General features: G+C 41.1%; 1 protein-coding gene across 3 annotated transcripts in view; it reads left to right on the top strand.

Moving 5' to 3' along the window:
• The window catches only part of cadm1b (cell adhesion molecule 1b), a 172,200-nt gene that overhangs the window by 134,449 nt on the left and 18,597 nt on the right, over positions 1-19,154 (top strand). For all 3 annotated transcript variants that reach the window (XM_039783077.1, XM_039783068.1, XM_039783086.1), the window contains exons 6-8: positions 2,108-2,266; positions 8,251-8,347; positions 8,614-8,786. In XM_039783077.1, coding sequence (XP_039639011.1) covers positions 2,108-2,266; positions 8,251-8,347; positions 8,614-8,786 — 429 coding nt within the window. The remainder of the gene's footprint in view (positions 1-2,107; positions 2,267-8,250; positions 8,348-8,613; positions 8,787-19,154) is intronic.

The following is a 19,154-nucleotide window of genomic DNA, read 5'->3' as shown; positions in this document are numbered from 1 at the left end:
ACATGGAAACGCCCTCACTGACCTTACAAATGTGACCTAGTGCTGCGCTTCAGTCCTTGCGATTGCATGACGACAATAGAGCCCTTAATGCGAAATGTGTGGCGTTATTTGCAGAGGAGACGGCATTGTTCTGTGAGCGTTTCCGCTGATCACCGCACTCCACTTTAACTAAAGATGGTTGGAATTAACTAATTTGCTGTGTTAATGCTCTCTGGGCTTTTTAGAGTGAAGATTAATCACTTAGATGTAGGCTATAGTTAACTGCTTCCAGGGGTCAAATAAATGTATACCATAAGATACAGCCTATGTTTAGAACTAAAGTACATTGTTTGTTCTACATCCTATAATTATTAATTTATACTTCAAGTGTTTGCCAGTCGGTACTTTTTACCATCTGATTAATTCTGCAGCAAAATAGCAAGATAATCACAGTTTCTTAATGAAAGTCATTTATTTTTAATGCGTTCCCATCACACTTTTTACTCCTGTTATCATTATGCTACTTGCTCTTCTTGAACGGTCGGTGTGCTTTTCAAACAGCCTGTTCTCTCACTGCAGTTGAGTGGTCAAATGTAATACTCTCATACGCACTGACCACTCACCTATCCTAGTATATTTATTTTATGTAGGCAGGTCTTGGATGGGTGGGTGTGTGTTACACGGGGTTAATATCCATCAAGAGGCCACATATGTGTGTATTGGTGATCATCAACTGTGGAACAACAGTGTTTTGCCCTCCCTGAGTCCAGTCGGGCTCCCCTGTGACAAGGCTGAAATGGAAGTGTGCTGCGGGTCAGAGTGGGGCTGTAATTATTTCCTCACTTCATTAAGTGCGAGTAAACCATCACACTCAGCACTGCAGCTAATGTGATGCCCCTGTGGCATTGTAATGCTCTCCAAATGAATGCCCCTCTGACACCCTAGGGCCTAGTGGGCAGCAGATTACTGCAGGGTTAGCCCCAACAAAGCACAACCCTCAAGCTGCAGAGGCATTCATTATCAGGCGTATATGAGCCAGCCACTCCTCACTGCTCTCGTCAGAATCGAAGACCTCGGGCCCGTCTGAATCCTCTGGTCTCGTTCAGGCGCTGCATCGCTGAATCATAAATTAAATGTAAAAGCCATTTGAAAGCCCTCCACCTACAGGTAATGTGCTCTTAATAGCTTTGACTATTAGGGATGCACTGATTGTGAAATTCTAAAAAATAAAAATTTGAAATAACAATATGGCAGATGCCTGGTGTTTGTTGATGTTGTTTCTGTTTTTGTTATGTATACCCATATTGTTCCAGGTAAATAAAGAAATCTTCATAATAAAAAAATAACTCAACTGTTTGAAAGTCATTAGGCATTTCATCTTTGAATGAGCACAAATTTAATCATGCAAATTAATAAACAACCTTTGATATAATCTTATTTCACATGAAAAATATTCTTCTTTTGAAAAATAACCGCTTCAAATGCCTTGATAGCCTTCGTTACAACTACCTATACCTATATTAACTACAACTACTACTATAGATACCATAAGCATCTCTGCCTTGTTGCAGCTCAGTCCATTTCTCTTCTCATCCAAGATGTGAGACGCAGAGCTAAGCAGCGGCTCACTGTCCTGGTGCTGGTGCATGGAGCACATAGGTATTTGTGTGCCATTTGTGCCAGTGCTAAACAGAGGTAGCCTAGAAATCTAGACGCACCCTATCGGCAGCAAATGTAATTTGCAGCCAGAGGGTTGTCTGAGTCCGACCGGAAATCACAAAAAAAAAAAAGAATCACATTTAGCTGGTGAAAAATAGATGCGACACAACAGAAACATTGGCAACTGCCATGGTGAATGTTATCTTATTTATTATTTGCCATCGGTGTTCAAAAATAACCTTTTCGTCCACCAGTCAAATGGCAAGAGAATCTTCAAATTTTACCAGCCACACAATAGTTACATTACAATAGTTTTTTGGCTGGTGAGTGCAGCAAATTTACCAGCTACTTGCATATTTTACCAGAATTTGGCTGGTGGATGGTGCCAATCTTATAACCCTGTTGTTGTTTTTTTGAGCTGTTAAGCTGTAAAACCTTTTCCCCCCCTCTCGTTTTCATGTTTTTCTAGGTGAGACAACAGTTGAAGAGATGTACGACAGGATGTTTACGGTCACCAGCCGAGTAAGATTTTCTGTCACTAAAGAGGATGATGGAGTGCCAGTGGACTGCATCATTGACCACCCTGCTGTTAAGGACCTCCTGGCTCAAAGACACTTGGAAGTGCTATGTGAGTGACCTAAAGCTGTACTTTTCTGAGACTAGAACAATACTAAGGCCCCATAGATAGTGCTACAGACTTTCTCTTTCTTGCTTGGGCTAGTTGGAGACTTAAAGTGCTCGTATTTTGCTTTTTGGCTTTTTCCCTTTCCTTTTGTGCATGTAAAGTGAAAAAGCCCAAAGTCCACCCGAAAGGGACTTACCATCTCCAACAGAAAACACTGTTCACAAACCGCTCCAAACAGCTCTATTGTAGTCCAGCGTTTACTTCCGTGACGAACGTGCGTCACTTTGTAACACACGTTATAATGCTCGCCTAGCTGCTAGCATGGCACCCCTCATACTCTGCTTCTGACTGGCTTGTAGTGCTTACCTCAGCATGTGTGACTCCCAACAAAGATGGAACAGAAGTGTGATGCCTCACTCTGTAGCTAAAACAGAGAGCTCAACACACAGGGTGAAAAGAGGAGCTGCAGCAAACAAAAGTATGGTGTTTTTTGAAAATTAAACTATGTAAACCTATTCTGATATAACCTCTAAATACAATTGTCAGGTCAATAACGTCAAGAACAACACAGACAAAAGTTTTAAGAATTTATTGAATAAATTATGAATTAAATTTGCCGGTATGGCTCTGTTCAGAGGAGTCCCCTGACCTTTCGTGAGCACCATGAAAAAGCAGTGACTCAGGGGACAGCAGCAGCATTAGGGGACTCTCACAAAGTTTAATACTGGGAGAGCTAAACTATTCCCCCATATGAACAGAGCAGCAACGATGACAGAAGCAAATGCCACGTAATACACAACAAGGTGGAGCAGGGGAGGAGGTGGGTAGCAAAAAGCGAGCAGCAAGCATTTGGAGCAAACTAAAGCAGCAGTAGGAACAAGCTAAAGTAGCAGCATTTAGGAGCAGCTAAGGCAGCAAGCAGAAGGAGCAAACTGAATCCGCTTAAGTAGCGCGCCCTGTTGAGCGTAGCCATTTAGCAGCGAGGGGAGTGACCAGCTGATGCACTAATGCAGATCAGCTGCTGCAGCTCAGCTGATGCAGATCAGCTGAGGAGACCGTGTTTTTGACCAATTGCGGTTAGCAGCGTCTTGACTACCTGGCGTGCCAGAACTGACGCTGACGCTCAATTTATGAACCTGAAAATGAGCATTATATGATCACTCTGGCATTTGTTGGTATCATATGCCTATTACAAACACTTCTTATAATTCAAATGGTACCACCCACTAAAAATCAGTTTTTTTAAAGTTAAAAAAATAATAATATTCAGAAATGTTTACAGTCAAACAGTCAAATGGTTGGGAAACTTGGAAGTAATTACAGACAGAAGAAACTACACAACTGACATCTCAAAAAGCAAACAACACAGACAGGGTCCTTTGACAGTCACTAGCACAATTATGCTGCTTGGAGAGAGTCAAAATATTTGGCTTAATCAACCTTTCAACTCTAAGGAGACATATTTAAGCTAGTTTTGAGCAGAAAGGCGTTCGAGTTCCTCTTTTAGTCCGTGGGCTAAGATCGTTTAGGTTTGTCTTGAGGACAAAAGACGTTTGTGATTTAAATGAATCATTTCAAACACTTCACACGACCAAAGTTAAAAATGGAAAGCAGCCAGTTGGCTATTATCAGTGTTGCCAACTTAGCGACTTTGTCGCTAGATTTAGCGACTTTTCAGACCCCCTTAGCGACTTTTTTTCACAAAAGCGACTAGCGACAAATCTGGCGACTTTTTCTACCTAAAGTCGCCAGATTTGTCGCTAGTCAGCATTGTCCAGCGAGCACGCAAGGTATTTCTCCCCTGTAGCCGCCAAAACATTCACCTCTCTTCTGTTCTGTGACTGAGGAGCAGAGGAGCAGCCCCTCCCCTCTGGGTTCTCTCCTCATGTGCACATTGTGCAGCAGCACAGTGCGCGCATGCAGGTAGAAAGGGGAGAAGGGACAGCGTGCGGGTGCCGGTGTAGGTAGGAGAGACAGCGGGACGTGACGGGAGAAAGTCGCCGCTGAGCTGGCTTGGCCCTGGGCAACCCAGCCTTTTTGAGAATTATTTATCAATCTTTCTCCATCCCATTGTAGAATTTCTTTTTTTCTTTTTTCACTTCAAAGATAGGCTACCTAAGTAATAATTATAAGGTAAAATAAATTCCTGTATTGAATTTGTGATTATTTGGCTAAAGATTTCTATTTTTTTTCTATCTACCTTGCTGACACAACCACTAAGCTGTATGCAAATGAGCGTATGACGTCATCTAGCGACTTCTAGCGACTTTTAGGACAGCCAATAGCGACTTTCCTTACTGAGGAGTTGGCAACACTGGCTATTATAGCTAACTACATAAGGCATTAAAAAAAAATTTGTTTGGTTCCCGTTTGTTGTCAGTTGAGGTCATGGGTCGATAGGGAATTTATTTTATTTTTTATTTTTATTTTTTTCCCAGTGGCAGCAAGGGATAGGTAGGATTTTTTTTTGCCTTTACAGTAGCGATGGATACTCAATATTTTCATAACATAGCCTACCTGTTACTACATGTACAGTTGTCGCTTAATAAATTGAAAACATGTAATTCACGTGCATATTAAGTAGCCACATGTATTTGTTGTGGTCTTATAATACATCCATAGGTTTACCGCTCCAGCGGAGAGGATGGTTCGTTTAGACAGCTGCTACGTTTACAAGAGTTTGTCCAAAAATTAAGATTCGTTGCAAACTAAGAAACAGTTAGACAACAAACTGACATCTTTCATTTTAGCTTGTTTGTAAAGTCGCTATTTGCAGAGTAGAGCTTTGTTTGCACAGCGCGGTGGACAAGAGTGGACAGCGCATGCAGAGCAGACTGAAATATTGGTTTCTACAAGTTTAAATTAAAAGTGTGTGTGTGTGTGTGTGTGTGTGTGTGTGTGTGTGTGTGTGTGTGTGTGTGTGTGTGCGCATCGCTGTTCAGAATCTTGTCTATCTTCCATAATGCAACGCTTGTATCCAAATGAATTGTGTTGTGAAGTTGTCATTAGCGTCACTGCTGTTAGCCTCCTCCATTGAGCCACGGGGACTTGCTGTAACGTTAGAGCACTCTAAAGGGTGTTTACCTTTCTTTTGATCGTGTTTGCTTGCTACGTTGCCATCCTCTTGAACGACATTAAACACAACATATAGTTCATGAGTGGTTTCATCTGCCCTGTTTAACGTGTTGAAGCTCCCCGGCGGCGCAGTAGCCCAGTAGCGAGGGCGTTGTTAAGGCGCCGTCCTCACGCTGCTGCTGCCGTAAAACTGGACACGGCAACGTTAAGTGCCGCTGCGGCGTCATTGGGTCCTCTTCCAGCATTGCTGGAGGAAAACGGGCATCTTGCATTGCAAAAGTGCTGTACAAAAATTTTATTATAGTTCGCCTTAAACTTTTAATTTGTGTATTTATTTAATTAGTATCATTTCTTCCCCAAGCTCATAAAATAAATTTGGGTCGCACATTAATTGACAGGGTCGGTCGGAAACCGGAACCAAACAATTAATTTTGTTAGGCCTAGGGCTCAACATCCTCTCTACAATGGTGGAGGGTGCAAAGTTAGCATGATCCATAGAGTCACAATTGCCACATTATGGGAAACACACTCGCTGCTGCCTCGTTAGCTTGCTAATTCCACCTAACATGCCTTCATCATACACTACAGAAAATTAGCCAAACAAAGTTGTCACTCGTGGCGATAGCAATGTGCTTTCCTACAATGTGACAAGTTTTACATTTGACTAATTTAGAGGCCAGCCGGCTGGCTAGTAAACTAGCTTACTTGCTAGGGGGCTAATTATTTAGAGGTGCAGAGAGGGAGAGCGAGAGAGAGGTTTATTATGGTCTTTACATTAAATATCAGGGTATAGGGTATTAGTTTATTATAGTTTATTATAATTTGTTTTGTAATGTGTAGGTATGTAGAGATCTTTTAAAAGACATGTTATTGTTAAAATAAATATACCTAAACAAGTAGTTATGTATATCTCGTATGTTTGCCATATTATGGCCATAATGTGCAAAAATAGATATTCCAATCATTCAAACCTATGTGTTTTTTAGAAGGAACATTCAACCGTCACTTTTGGCCAGTTTTGATAGGTCTTATGTGTATTGGATTGATCAGATGAGATGGGAGCCTTGTGTGCGCGCTCTTACAGTCGTTTGTTTGCTATTCTCAATACCGTTTTCACGCCGACGGCTGCCAATGCCGACAGTGTGGGACACACCGCACAAATTATCGGCCTAACTTGGACCAACAGCCGCTTTGGTGTATCAGGGCCTTAAAGTGTAAGGTGCAGGTTAACCACCACAACCAATTAATATGTAAATAAAGTGCTCAATATGTATATATTTAAACATTTCTGTCTTAAAATGCGTTAAAATAACATTTATTGGGGTTTCTTCAAAGGTAGCATGTTTTTTACAGTAACTGGGTGATGACGTCATAAGAGGGAGTAGCTACCCATAGCAGGTACATAGACAGACCAACAACGGGACAATTTTATCCATTTTTGCCATCTTATTCATCACTAAATTAACTTCTGACAACGTTTTAGGCGTTTAGATTTCGAATATAGACAGTCTTGCGAAAATCGTTGCTGAATTGACAATTTGCTTCAAAGTTTTCGGAGTTGAGAAGCTCCATGAAGTAACGCGACAACCAGCAGCGCCTGCACCGGCCGCTGGCTCGTCGCCCGGACAGTCTCGCTCGGACACACCGCTGGAAACCGGAGGTCTCTCAGACCGCTCTCGTAAATAAGAGGCTTTTATTTGGCCGTTGACGGATCGTTTGTTTAAATATCACGACACATGTCCATCATAAGATGAACGGGAACCTGTGGTTAATTATCTTTTCGGAGTTAAAACTCAACAAGCACCTGACAACCTCGGTGGCCAGCCGTCTCTCACACACACACGCACACATACACACGGCCACACACACACACACAGCGCTACAGCGCAGCAGGCAGAGGAGACAGTGGGTCACAGAGGCAGCAGTAAAATCAGCCCACTTCGTAGCCACAAACCTCACCCAGGTACGAATCAGCCATTTGTCCTAGTGGACCCTCTGCCCTGTTTCTGATGTACTCGTACATCCCGCAAAAACACAATAGTTTACCATTTTTGCTAGGTCTCCAATATAACTGCTATCCTACTGCCTACTAGCCGTTAGACTCTTGGAGTCCCTCTTATGACGTCACACCCCGCCTAGTGGAAGGGAGGGGGAGTGCTTAAAACCACTGTAAAAAATACCAACTTTTCATATTATAGTCAGCATTTTGTTATAAAAAGCCATACAAAACAATGGTGGGCGGCTCTAATCTTTATGTTTAATAAGCACATTGCTTAACTTCATGAAAAATTTAACCTGCAATTTACACTTTAAGATGTCATAAGAGACCCAGGGTATTGTCTGACCATCAGATCATAGATTTGATTAGATTAGATTTGCACTGCCTGTCTGTTATCTGTGGATCACATAGTCCTGGCATTCTAGTCTCACAGTCGACTGGTGCCTTGGCCCATGAGATACAGTCACCGCAAGGGATAAAAACAACTTTTGCTTAGATGTCAAATGATGTTTAAATAGTGCATTGATTGAAGAGGTAATACAGGCTGCCTTACAGTGTAAAACATCAAAGAAAGGTTAAGGTAGCCTTTTGTAGTCTGCGTCGTATATTAATTTTTTTCAGGTAGACTACTGTTTTATCTGACCTTTCAAGGAAAAAGAGAAAGCTTGAATGAAACCGCTTGACATTTTGGTAATCTTTGGTTAGCATTGATAAAAAGAAAAAAGAAAAAATTCTGTAAGGTACTGCAGACGTACTAGATGTCTACTGAGCACATTGGATAATCATTTCATCATCCTCTTTGTTTCATTTTTGGCTGTTAACTTTTGCTTTGGCTGTAGGTATGAGGGAAAAGCCAGTTTTGTTATAACTTAAGACATTGGAGTATTGTAAATTTCCAATCTTTTCTCTCCAGATAAACCAGAAGTGAAGATTGTGGTGACATATCCTGACGGTTTAACCAGAGAGGGTGACAATCTAGATTTGACATGTATCGCAGAAGGAAAACCACAGTGAGTACACATGCAGATGGACGCACTTCAACTGTTTCATACTTTTACTGTTTATCCCTTTTCTGACAGTCCAATCACCCCCTTAACCTTCACATTCCATTGTACCATTTAAATGTTTCCAGTTGTTTGCATGCTGTATAAAGCATGTCATTAGACAGGGCCTGCCTATGGCCCTCCTCAGACAATTTCAGATTTGACCTTTATTTCAGATTTCTAGCGTGGATAGACAGCGCCTGAGTGATGTGTGTGGTATTTGTGTTCTCCAGTCCCCATCAGATCAACTGGCTGAGAGTAGATGAGGACGTGCCGCCTCACGCCGTGGTCACCGGCTCTGATCTGTACATCGAGAACCTCAACAAGTCCTACAACGGCACCTATCGCTGCGTGGCATCCAATGCTGTGGGAGAGGCCTACGACGACTACATCCTCTATGTATATGGTAGGTATTAGGCTTCATTGCACTTGATGTTCAAATTGCCTTCATCACTCTTTTACACTCAGTCTCTATTGCTGATATTATGAGGTTTATAGACATAACTACCTACAGCAGCTTGGGTAGTCAGGGGATTGTATTGAACTATATATTTTAACTATAATATAATTTACTACAGCGTTTGTGCAACAAACAGAATCACATTTCAAACGTATATGGGTGTAAGCCATTATTGAGAGGAACAGGGAGCTTAAAATCACAGAAGGTGGCTGTAGTTGACAAATCCACAGAGCTCTGAATTCATGTTGAAGATTTGAGCTGCCGCTGTACTATTAGGCTAATTCATGTGGAGTTAAAACCATATGAAGCAGAAAATACAGGATAAAGTGGTTGTTGACTTTGAATTGGCTTGTCAGGAATCCAGGAAGTTAATCACAGTCATGGGCTGTGATTAATCACAATCAGAGGTGTATAAAGTACTAGACCGAGACCCATACTTGAGTAAAAGTACAAGTGCTCTATCAAGAAAGTGACTTGAGTAGAAGTAGAAGTGCTCTTTAAGCACAACACTTAAGTAGAAGTACTAAAGTACTCAAAACATGTTTTACTTAAGTATTGCAATAGTATATATAGTTATAAACTAATATAGTTTATTTTAAAATGTACTACTCAAGTACTGAAAGTAAAAGTACAAGTATTGTGTTATTTAGTTATTCAAGAAAGCAGTCAAAAGTTTGAATATCATATTGTTTATATTATGTCAAATGTTTAGCCAAGGCTGTAGCCAAAGGAATTAACAAATATTAATTATATTAAAAATAACAAATCTTAACAAATACTGAAATAAAATGTACAATTATCACACTGTGCAAGTAAAATGAACATCCTCTCCAGCACCGTAACAATTAAAGCCCCCAAAAAAGTTATCACACACACAGCTAGTAACGTGTGTGATGTACAGGAAAGTTAGCAAGCTAGCAACATACAGATAAACTAGCGGCTTCACATCACAGGGTCAAACGGTTAACGTTCAGTACTCACAGCAGACCGAAACAACTCAGGAATAGCTTCATCTGCTGCAACAATAGCTAAATAGAAAGAGTACAAACTTACATCGTCTATGACTTCTGAACGGGCAACCGTAATGAAAAGAAACACGACGCGATCTCGGGGATTTCTTACGCAAATTACGTAATTAGCGTACGTAACTAACGTACACACACTAACCTCCACAGTCTCCGTAGCGTGAGGAATTCACAACAGTAACCAGTAACGATGCAGCACACAAAAAATCTATCGGAGTAAAAGTATTAAACTCATCGAAAATATGTACTCAAGTAAAAGTGGAAGTAGTAAAAAAGTAATACTCCAGTAGAGTACAGATACAGCCTTTTAGTACTTAAGTACAGTAGTGAAGCAGTTCTACTTCGTTACTATACAGCTCTGATCACAATTAATCACAAATTTAACTAACTAACTTTACTTGTAAACCTGCAGTGTTATAATACAAGTTAATGTGTTATAACACTGCAGTGTCCAATAGACCTGGGCAATATATCGATATTATAATCGATATCGTGATATGAGACTGGATATTGTCTTAGATTTTGGATATCGTAAAATGGCATAAGTGTTGTCTTTTCCTGGTTTTAAAGGCTGCATTACAGTAAAGTGATATCTTACCAGACTGTTGTAACTGTTCTGTTATTTGCCTTTACCCACTCAGTCATTATATCCACATTATTGAGGATTATCAAAAATCTCTTTGTGTAAATACAGTACAGGCCAAAAGTTTGGACACACCTTCTCATTCAATGCGTTTCCTTTTTATTTTCATGACTATTTACATCGTAGATTCTCACTGAAGGCATCAAAACTATGAATGAACACGTGGAATTATGTACTTAACAAAAAAGTGTGAAATAACTGAAAACATGTCTTATATTTTAGATTCTTCAAAGTAGCCACCCTTTGCTTTTTATTAATAAGGGAAAAACGTCCACTAATTAACCCTGACAAGGCACACCTGTGAAGTGAAAACCATTTCAGGTGACTACCTCATGAAGCTCATTGAGAGAACACCAAGGGTTTGCAGAGTTATCAAAAAAAGCAAAGGGTGGCTACTTTGAAGAATCTAAAATATAAGACAAGTTTTCAGTTATTTCACACTTTTTTGTTAAGTACATAATTCCATATGTGTTCATTCATAGTTTTGATGCCTTCAGTGAGAATCTACAATGTAAATAGTCATGAAAATAAAGAAACACATTGAATGAGAAGGTGTGTCCAAACTTTTGGCCTGTACTGTATTTTGTGAAAGCACCAATAGTCAACACTACAATATCGTTGTGGTATCAATATCGAGGTAGTTGGTCAAAAATATCGTGATATTTGATTTTCTCCATATCGCCCAGCCCTAGTGTCCAATAATCTTAATTTGTCGAGGCATCCATATGAACTGCAGACATATTTAGCAGTAACCAACAACTGTTACAAAGTAATGTCTGCTGCAAAGTCACAAATAGCTTACCTGTAAAAATGTTTTGCACAGTAACATCAACTCAAATGAATGCAGCAATAAGTAGGCCTATTTTAGAAATAGAATGCCATTATGTATGTGAAGACACAGAGGGAACAGTCTCTACATTCGTGGTTAAAGATAATTACTTCGAACAGTGTGCATCTCTGTTAACATTCCTCCTGTCAACCAATTATACAGTCTAGTCTTCTTTCAACCAGTTGCTCAGGCAGACTAGCTTGTTAAAATTTTCAGATGATAGAGCTGACCTCTTCTTCTGCAGAACGTTGCCTGCGAAAGAGAACAGTCTCTCACATGGCACTGTTGAGCCTGGTGTAGCCAAGTATGCAACTGCAATATGGGTCAGCTTAACGTATGCACCTGCTTGTGACGACCATGTCCAGTGGTCTCCAGTTAGTGCAATAAAAACTACCTTCTGCCAACTGCCTCATTTTCGTAGCTTTTTCAGCGTCGTACAATTCATGTATTCTCGTAACAATAGTTCCCCTCGAAGGTAGCTTGTATGATGGGTCTCCTGTGGTGATCTGAATGATGTCTTGAAGCCTGGCTGCACCTTCATAATTACCGTACAGACATGAGAGTGGTGTCAATCTTCTCATCTAACGCTTGGCCAGAAAGGCCCAAATCTTGAACTATTCCTTTATAAAACAGAAAACACTATTGGCTATTAGGTCTAATACCAGAAATTGAACTCCATACAGCATTTCTAACATAAAGATGGGCTTTGGTTCAGCTGACTTATATTGAAGGGGGTTGAATTTCAATGTGTTTTGCAGCCAACCGGTAAAGGGCAATAAAGGGACCATCTCTCCCAGGACTTGACTTTAAATGCAGCAGGCTGTTTATTCCCCTTGGTTTATACCTCAAATGCAGCGACCAGTATGACTCTCTCCTCACTGAAGCTTCTCTTTTACCTTAAACCCGACTTTCACACATCACAATCCTCAAGACAACAATAAAACACACAAAATACTTGGCTGCAATCACACAAAATTCTGAAAGATTTGAAACTTGTTTTGCAAACAACTCAACTGTTCGGTGCACCAGGCATCTTTGTACTTGAAAATCCCCAAGGGGGAACAGCAGGCGGTAACCGTACTGTTTTGAAATCATGTAACGTGACGTCAGTGAAGTACACACTCTTCGGACCTTAATTTCCTATTTTTGGTGGCTGGCAGGGGTGATGAGGACGAGGGAAAAAATAAATTTGCAGCAGGTGCAGCCGTTGCTGGTGAGTTTAGCTTTCTCTCCTTGGAGCGCTACCTCCCTGCTGTTTAGAAGAGCATTTTGTATTGTGTTCCCAAGTTTCAATTTGTTTCTGCCTGTGTGCCAAAAACATTGCCTGCCAGTGACTATACCCGAAAACCAGGACGGGTGGATCTGCCGTTTAGACTCAAGTAATTTGTATAAAAATTATTTCTGCATCCCCAGTGTGTAATTATGTTAAAATTGACTGATTAAAGTGTACTTCCTAACGTGGTGCAGGTTCTTAGTTGCTTGAAAGGCTTTATGTTAATTTAACATATTCACAACATAATTAACACATTCCCATTGTTTAACATTGGTAAACAAGTGTGAGGAATAGTAATATTTCTTGACGTTAGGGTTAGATTAGAATTTGCTTGTCCTCCAAGCTAACTGACTAAAAGATTGATATCTAGTCTTTTGAATCACAGCAAATCCACGACGCATGAACTGAGGCTCAGAACTTAAATCCCCTCCTCTCAAAGCTGTGTGTTCCAGCTTCACTGTGCAAAATGGTGTTTGCCGAGAGTTAGGTTGTTTTCACATTAATCTGCAGAAGGGGTTACATTTCTTGTCTTAGTTTTAGAGCATGGTTTTAAGACACCACAACTAGTTTGGGAGCCAATCTTGGCCCAGTACGCAACTTAATGTGATAGACATTCAAGTCAAGTAGAACTTCTCGGTCCAGGAGTTTAACATGTTTTCAAATGAAAAATATTCACAGAATCTGGATTTTTTTTATTTTTTTTTTAATGAGTGACTAATAGTTTATAATGTAAAGAAATTGTAACTCCGTAACCAAAAATAAAAAAACAACCAAATATCAAACACAAATTATTAATCAAAGCAGAGGATTTTCACATGTCTTTAGAACATGTCTGAAAGGGAACTTCAGAACATGATAAATTAGTGCATCTCAGCATTAGGCTACCCTTATACTTTATACCTACAACTGTACATTACACACCTCAAAACATTTCCTGATGGGCATCAGAAACCAAAAAAATTAAAGCTGCGAGCAGCGATGGATGGGCCCTCGCGCCTCTGCGCACGTCGGGGTTACCAGCAGACGCCGCTCCTTGCGACCGTGCATTCGTGCGGCACTCAGACGCCGCAAATCGTCAACAATGAAAAGGGAACTCCCTGCAGAGTTCAACGATAGCTCACACAAGACTCTACGTCATACGGTTCATTAGCTGTGAAAAGGGGCATGGCAAAAGCGTAGGGGGCGGGTCAAACCATCACCAATTAAAAAGGAAGTCTGTGCTGAGTTCAATGATACCTCACATAAGACTCTACCTTAAACGGGTCAAAGGTTATGAACGAGGGCGTGGCTTAACCATAGGGGGCGGGTCAAACCATCACCAATTAAAAAGGAACTCTCTGCTGAGTTCAATTATACCTCACACAAGACTCTACCTTAGATGGGTAAGGTTTTATGAAAGGGGGGGTGGCTTAAGCAACGGGGGTGGGCCAAACCATCACCAATGAATAAGGAAGTCTGTGCTGAGTTCAATGATATCTCACACAAGGGTCTACATGAAACGGGTCATTAGTTATAAAAGGGGGCGTGGCTAAAGCATAGGGGGTGGGCCAAACCATCACCAATGAAGAAGGAACTCTCTGCTGAGTTCATTGATACCTCACACAAGGGTCTGCATCAAACGGGTCATTAGTTATAAAAGGGGGCGTAGATAAATCTTAGGGGGCGGGCCAAACCATCACCAATGAAGAATGAACTCTCTGCTGAGTTCATTGACACCTCACACAAGACTCTACCTTAAACGGTTCAAATGTTATGAAAGGGGGCGGGGCCTGAGTAAGTGGGCGTGGTCATATTATAGGGGGCGGATCAGTATCACATGTAGAACACACATTCTGAGTTTCATGTAAATCGGATGATGTTTGTCATATAAGGCAGATTTCCTGATGCCAGCGGGGGGCGTTATGACCAAAAGTCAATTTTGGCCTGTAGGTGTCCTCAGGCCTGGACCCTTGTCAATTGTGAGAAATTTTGGGCAGATACGACAACGTACACTCAAGTTACAACAACTTCTTTGTTCATCGCTAAACACTCAAAATGGCCGCCACGCCACGCCCACACCGTCTGACGAAAAGTTTATATTTTAATAAGTTTTCATCGTTAAGGTGTTGGGATGGTACAGACCAAGTTTGAAGTCCATCGGATGAAATCTCTAGGAGGAGTTCGTTAAAGTATAGCACCTTGACTTTTAGGCCTACTTCCTGTTGCCACTGGGGGGCGCTATGACTTTAAGTAAATATCGGCCTTTATTTGTCCTCAGGGTTGGACTCTTATGAATCGTGAAAAGTTTCGAGGTAATCGGACAACGTACACTCGAGTTACACCAACTTCCTGTTTCGGCGGCGAAACGCACAAAATGGCTGTCCCGCCACGGCCACGCCCTATGACGCAAAGTTTTTCTTTTAACAACTTTTCATCTTTAAGGTGTTAAGATGGCACAGACCGAGTTTGAAGTTGATCAGATGAAATCTCTAGGAGGAGTTCGTTAAAGTACAACATGTGGAAATGGCCAAAATCGCACTACTTTCGAACTTTGAAATCAAAATGGCGGACTTCCTGTTGGGTTTAGGGTATGGCTCTTGTCGGTACACGATCCGTTCTGCCTGCACGATCCGTTCTGCACATGCGCGACACATGCGCGATCCGTTCTGCACATGCGCAAAATGTTCGCGCATGCGCTGTTGTACGAGGATTCAATACACTGCACCATCTGTTCCACGCTTCCGGTCGACAGCCAAGCTAACGTTAGTTACGCTTCCGGTCGACAGCCAAGCTAACATTAGTTCAGCTAACAGCTAATTCGGCTAACCCTCTAGCTGAGACAGCATGTAATAACTTTAAAAGACCCTCAAAGTAAAACTTGAAAATAAACGTTAACATATATAACAGCTGTTACGTCAGTTCTACTGTACTTGTGCTCATTTAAAATACAAATCACTCAATATTTGTCTTTATTGTTATTACTGTAAAGTCTTAATGTAGCTGTAGCCTGCTTCTCCCATTAAGGTTGACTTAACGTTATTTTAGACCTATTTTATATCTAGCTGTCAGCTAGCGGTTAGCCGAATTAGCTGTTAGCTAAACTAACGTTAGCTTCCCGGTGGAGGCTAGCCATAGGCTAGCGTGGAACAGATCGTGCAGGTCGTATCCTCGGTAAAACAGTATTATCTTGCGCATGTGCAGAACGGATCGTGTACCGACAGCTCTAATGAAGTTTTTTGTACATCTTGACATGTTACATATGTGTACCAAGGTTCGTGAGTCTACATTGAACGCACTGCAGGGGCTCAATTTTCTTAACTTTCTAGGGGGCGCTAGCGAGCCATTTTTGTGCGCCTATTCCCAAAACCCTTAAAATACGTAAATGTTCACCAGACTTGATGCGAATAGACTTGAATATGTTAAGCCCCTCAAAAAGCCAATTCATTTGACGGGAAAAAGAATAGAAAGAAAGAAAGAAACAATAATTCCTTCAGTTTCAATAGGGCCTTCGCCGCTGTCGGCGCTCGGGCCCTAAATATAATTCTTTTTATATATGTTTTGCATGTTATCCAATCCGTGGGGATGGATTTAGCTGGCACATAGCCGATTGTTTATCGTCTGGGCCCATGCCCATAATTATCTACAGTCAACTTTTTTTGCTGATGTTTCAGCCAGGTGTGAGGAGCCGTGCTGTTTAGAGAACAATGGCAAACAGCTAAATGTTATTTAAATGAAATAGTCTCATTCCAAACGAACAAAACGAGACAGGATAGGACAGCTCTGTCCAAACCCTGGTGGGTTATGCTATGGTGCGAAAGCTTGTCATTATATCTGATTGACCACACAATGATGCAAACTGTTGGATTTGGCCACTGAAACCAACACTTACGTTTCAGCCTAACGTGTTGAAACATGTTTGCATTTCTTTAAACCAATCACAATCCTCTTGGGCGGCACTGAGCTCCAATCGCACAGACTGTGGCTCTGCCAAATAGTCTCAGGAAGGAACTTGTTTTGATGGAACATTTGCCAAGGGGGTAAGCTTCGCTTCAGAACTCAGAACCTCCTATGGCGCCATTTTGATGCTACCTGGCCATCACCTCCCGTTAGCATTCCACTGACTAGCATTCATTTTGACGTCACTTGACAACGAATAACTTTACATCTGAAGCGTTTAAAGACTATTTGTCCATTGTTTATTTCTAAAGAAACACGACAATGTATAAAAGGCTCCATTACCTTGTACCTCACGCTATGGCTCCGTAGCAGACGTTTTTGTAAAAATAGGAATTACCGTATAGTACAGGATAAGCTTGCAGGCAGTTTCGACTTACATGAGCTGTTTATGTTTAATTACTAATGTTAACTAGCATTTTAGTTAGCAATAATTAGCCTGTGCCCATGTTATCTCCTTACATATACCTACGCTCTCCGTCTCTGTAAGATTGGGAATGATTGAGATTTCTCTTGGCTCAGCTACCAGAAGACTTACAACTTTCAGACACGTTGCTCACGTCACATTTACGTTGTCTCTCTCAGTTGGAGGCTGCGCAGTAAAGCTGGCCATCACCGGAAAAGTGCTTCTAATATCCTTCACTGGTCTCCGTCCAGAGCACCGGGGTCCAATGGTCCATTATATACTGTCTATGACATTTGCACCACGCAAAAAAAATAAATAAAAATAAATAAATAAACGCCACATACAATATTAAATTAAGTTAACTGTTCACACAATAAAGTAACGTGAGCTAGGGCTGTGCAATTAATTGAAATTTAAATCGTGATTATGATTTCGGCTCCCAATGATCACAAAAACAGAATAATCCAGAAAAACAATTATTTAGCTCATTACGTTTTGCAAGTAAACTCTTATTTTCTCTTGTGTTCTGAATGAAAAAATAAAGTTGAAATATAGGAAAAGTATTAAGGCAAATTTCACAGTTTTTTTTACTGTTGATTTATTTAACTTTTTCCACCGTTTTTTAAGTTCAATAATTCTTTCCAGAAGTCAACAAGTAATCATGTTAAATTATCGTGATTTCAATATTGACCGAAATAATCGTGATTATATTTTTTTCCATAATCGAGCAGCCCTAACGTGAGCTATTTTAATTAGCTGGATACATGGTTAAACATAATTGGCATCTTACCAGTGTATCGGCGTGTGTACTTCGTTCGTAGCAAATCCCCACCAATCGGTCCCGAAACGTCACAGTTTGATAGCAGGCTAAATTCCGTAAACATATTCTTTGTAAATCTTTACAATGATTTACAGAAAGAAACCAAGCAGGCCTGCCTTGTTGCACGTTTCAAAATTTTCAGCAAAACTTGCCATTTTCAGCGTTTTGACACAGCGATAGCAGCAGGGGAGGGGCCAAGCCCTCTCTCGTTAGGCCCGGGACACATTAACCCGATTATCGGCCGTGGGACAGTCTGGCGAGGTCAGTGACTCGAATCTGTTCGGTGTGTCCCGTGCCGTCGTCAGACTGGGGGGCTGTCGGCGTTCATTTTGGCCGACCTGACATGTTCAGTCGGCGGCAGGGAAATCGGGACTCACCCGGAAATGACGAGCGGAATGAGGTGACTACAGTCTCTCAAAATCTGATGAAAATCTTTTAAACTGACCTTTGTTGAGCTGAAATGAAGACAGATTCAGCAACTGCACGGCCTATTTCTCGCTTAAAATGTTTTCAGAAACACGTTTCAGTGAACTATTTTAGTACAATATGAGATCATATTCTGAACGGCCGCCATGACAGTCTGGCTCTCAATATCCGGAGAAAACAAACCCATGTGATGCGTTCGTCCAATCAGCTGCCGGTTTTCATTTCTTGGGCAACATTACAGATTAGCACCGCCTGCTGTTATAGAGATGTATTACATCTCGTCTCGTCTTTTTGGTGTGTTCTGTGGCAGTTTTTTGGACCTCGGGGACGCGACTGATCATATCGACGGGGTTTTCTGTCAATGGTCGGCCGTCGGCTATATGTGTCCCGGCCTATAGGCTTCTCCTGGCAATGTAATGCTGTTTATCCAGCCTATGCTAAAAGCATAGACTATAAAAAATAACAGCAAACTGTGAATATTGTGAATTGTGAGAGCTGCAGGTTTCACAACAGCGATATTGTTTTGATTATACTCTGTCTGCTTGTTTAGCTCGTGTTGACAGCCATGAACTGTCTGTGGGAAAAAAAAAAAAACAGCAATTTAAAATTTTTTTTTTTTGTCTGGCTGGCAAATGTTTATGGCAGTGACTGAAAAATGTGCATTTGTGGAAATAAATGCATTCGTAATAGTTTTAAACGTCAACGCCATTCCATCAATTGTGGAGCAAGCAGTGAATAGGATTTTAATGGAGGGATAAGGTCTTGGGCAGAGGCGTCTGAAAACCTGTCGGAGGCAGGAGAAATTAAAGAAGGGAAATAAGGAGTGCTGTGGGTACAGGACTAATGCAGTTTTATGTAAGAAGAAACCTGGATCTGAATTTCTACACTTGGAAACTTGTCTACTGAAGAATAACCATGTAGGGTTTATGAATGTTTTATAAACTGGGCTTTAAAACACA

The sequence above is a fragment of the Perca fluviatilis genome, chromosome 2 (genome assembly GCF_010015445.1).
Source record: "Perca fluviatilis chromosome 2, GENO_Pfluv_1.0, whole genome shotgun sequence".
NCBI lineage: Eukaryota > Metazoa > Chordata > Actinopteri > Perciformes > Percidae > Perca > Perca fluviatilis.
This window is presented reverse-complemented; position numbering and strand designations above follow the sequence as displayed.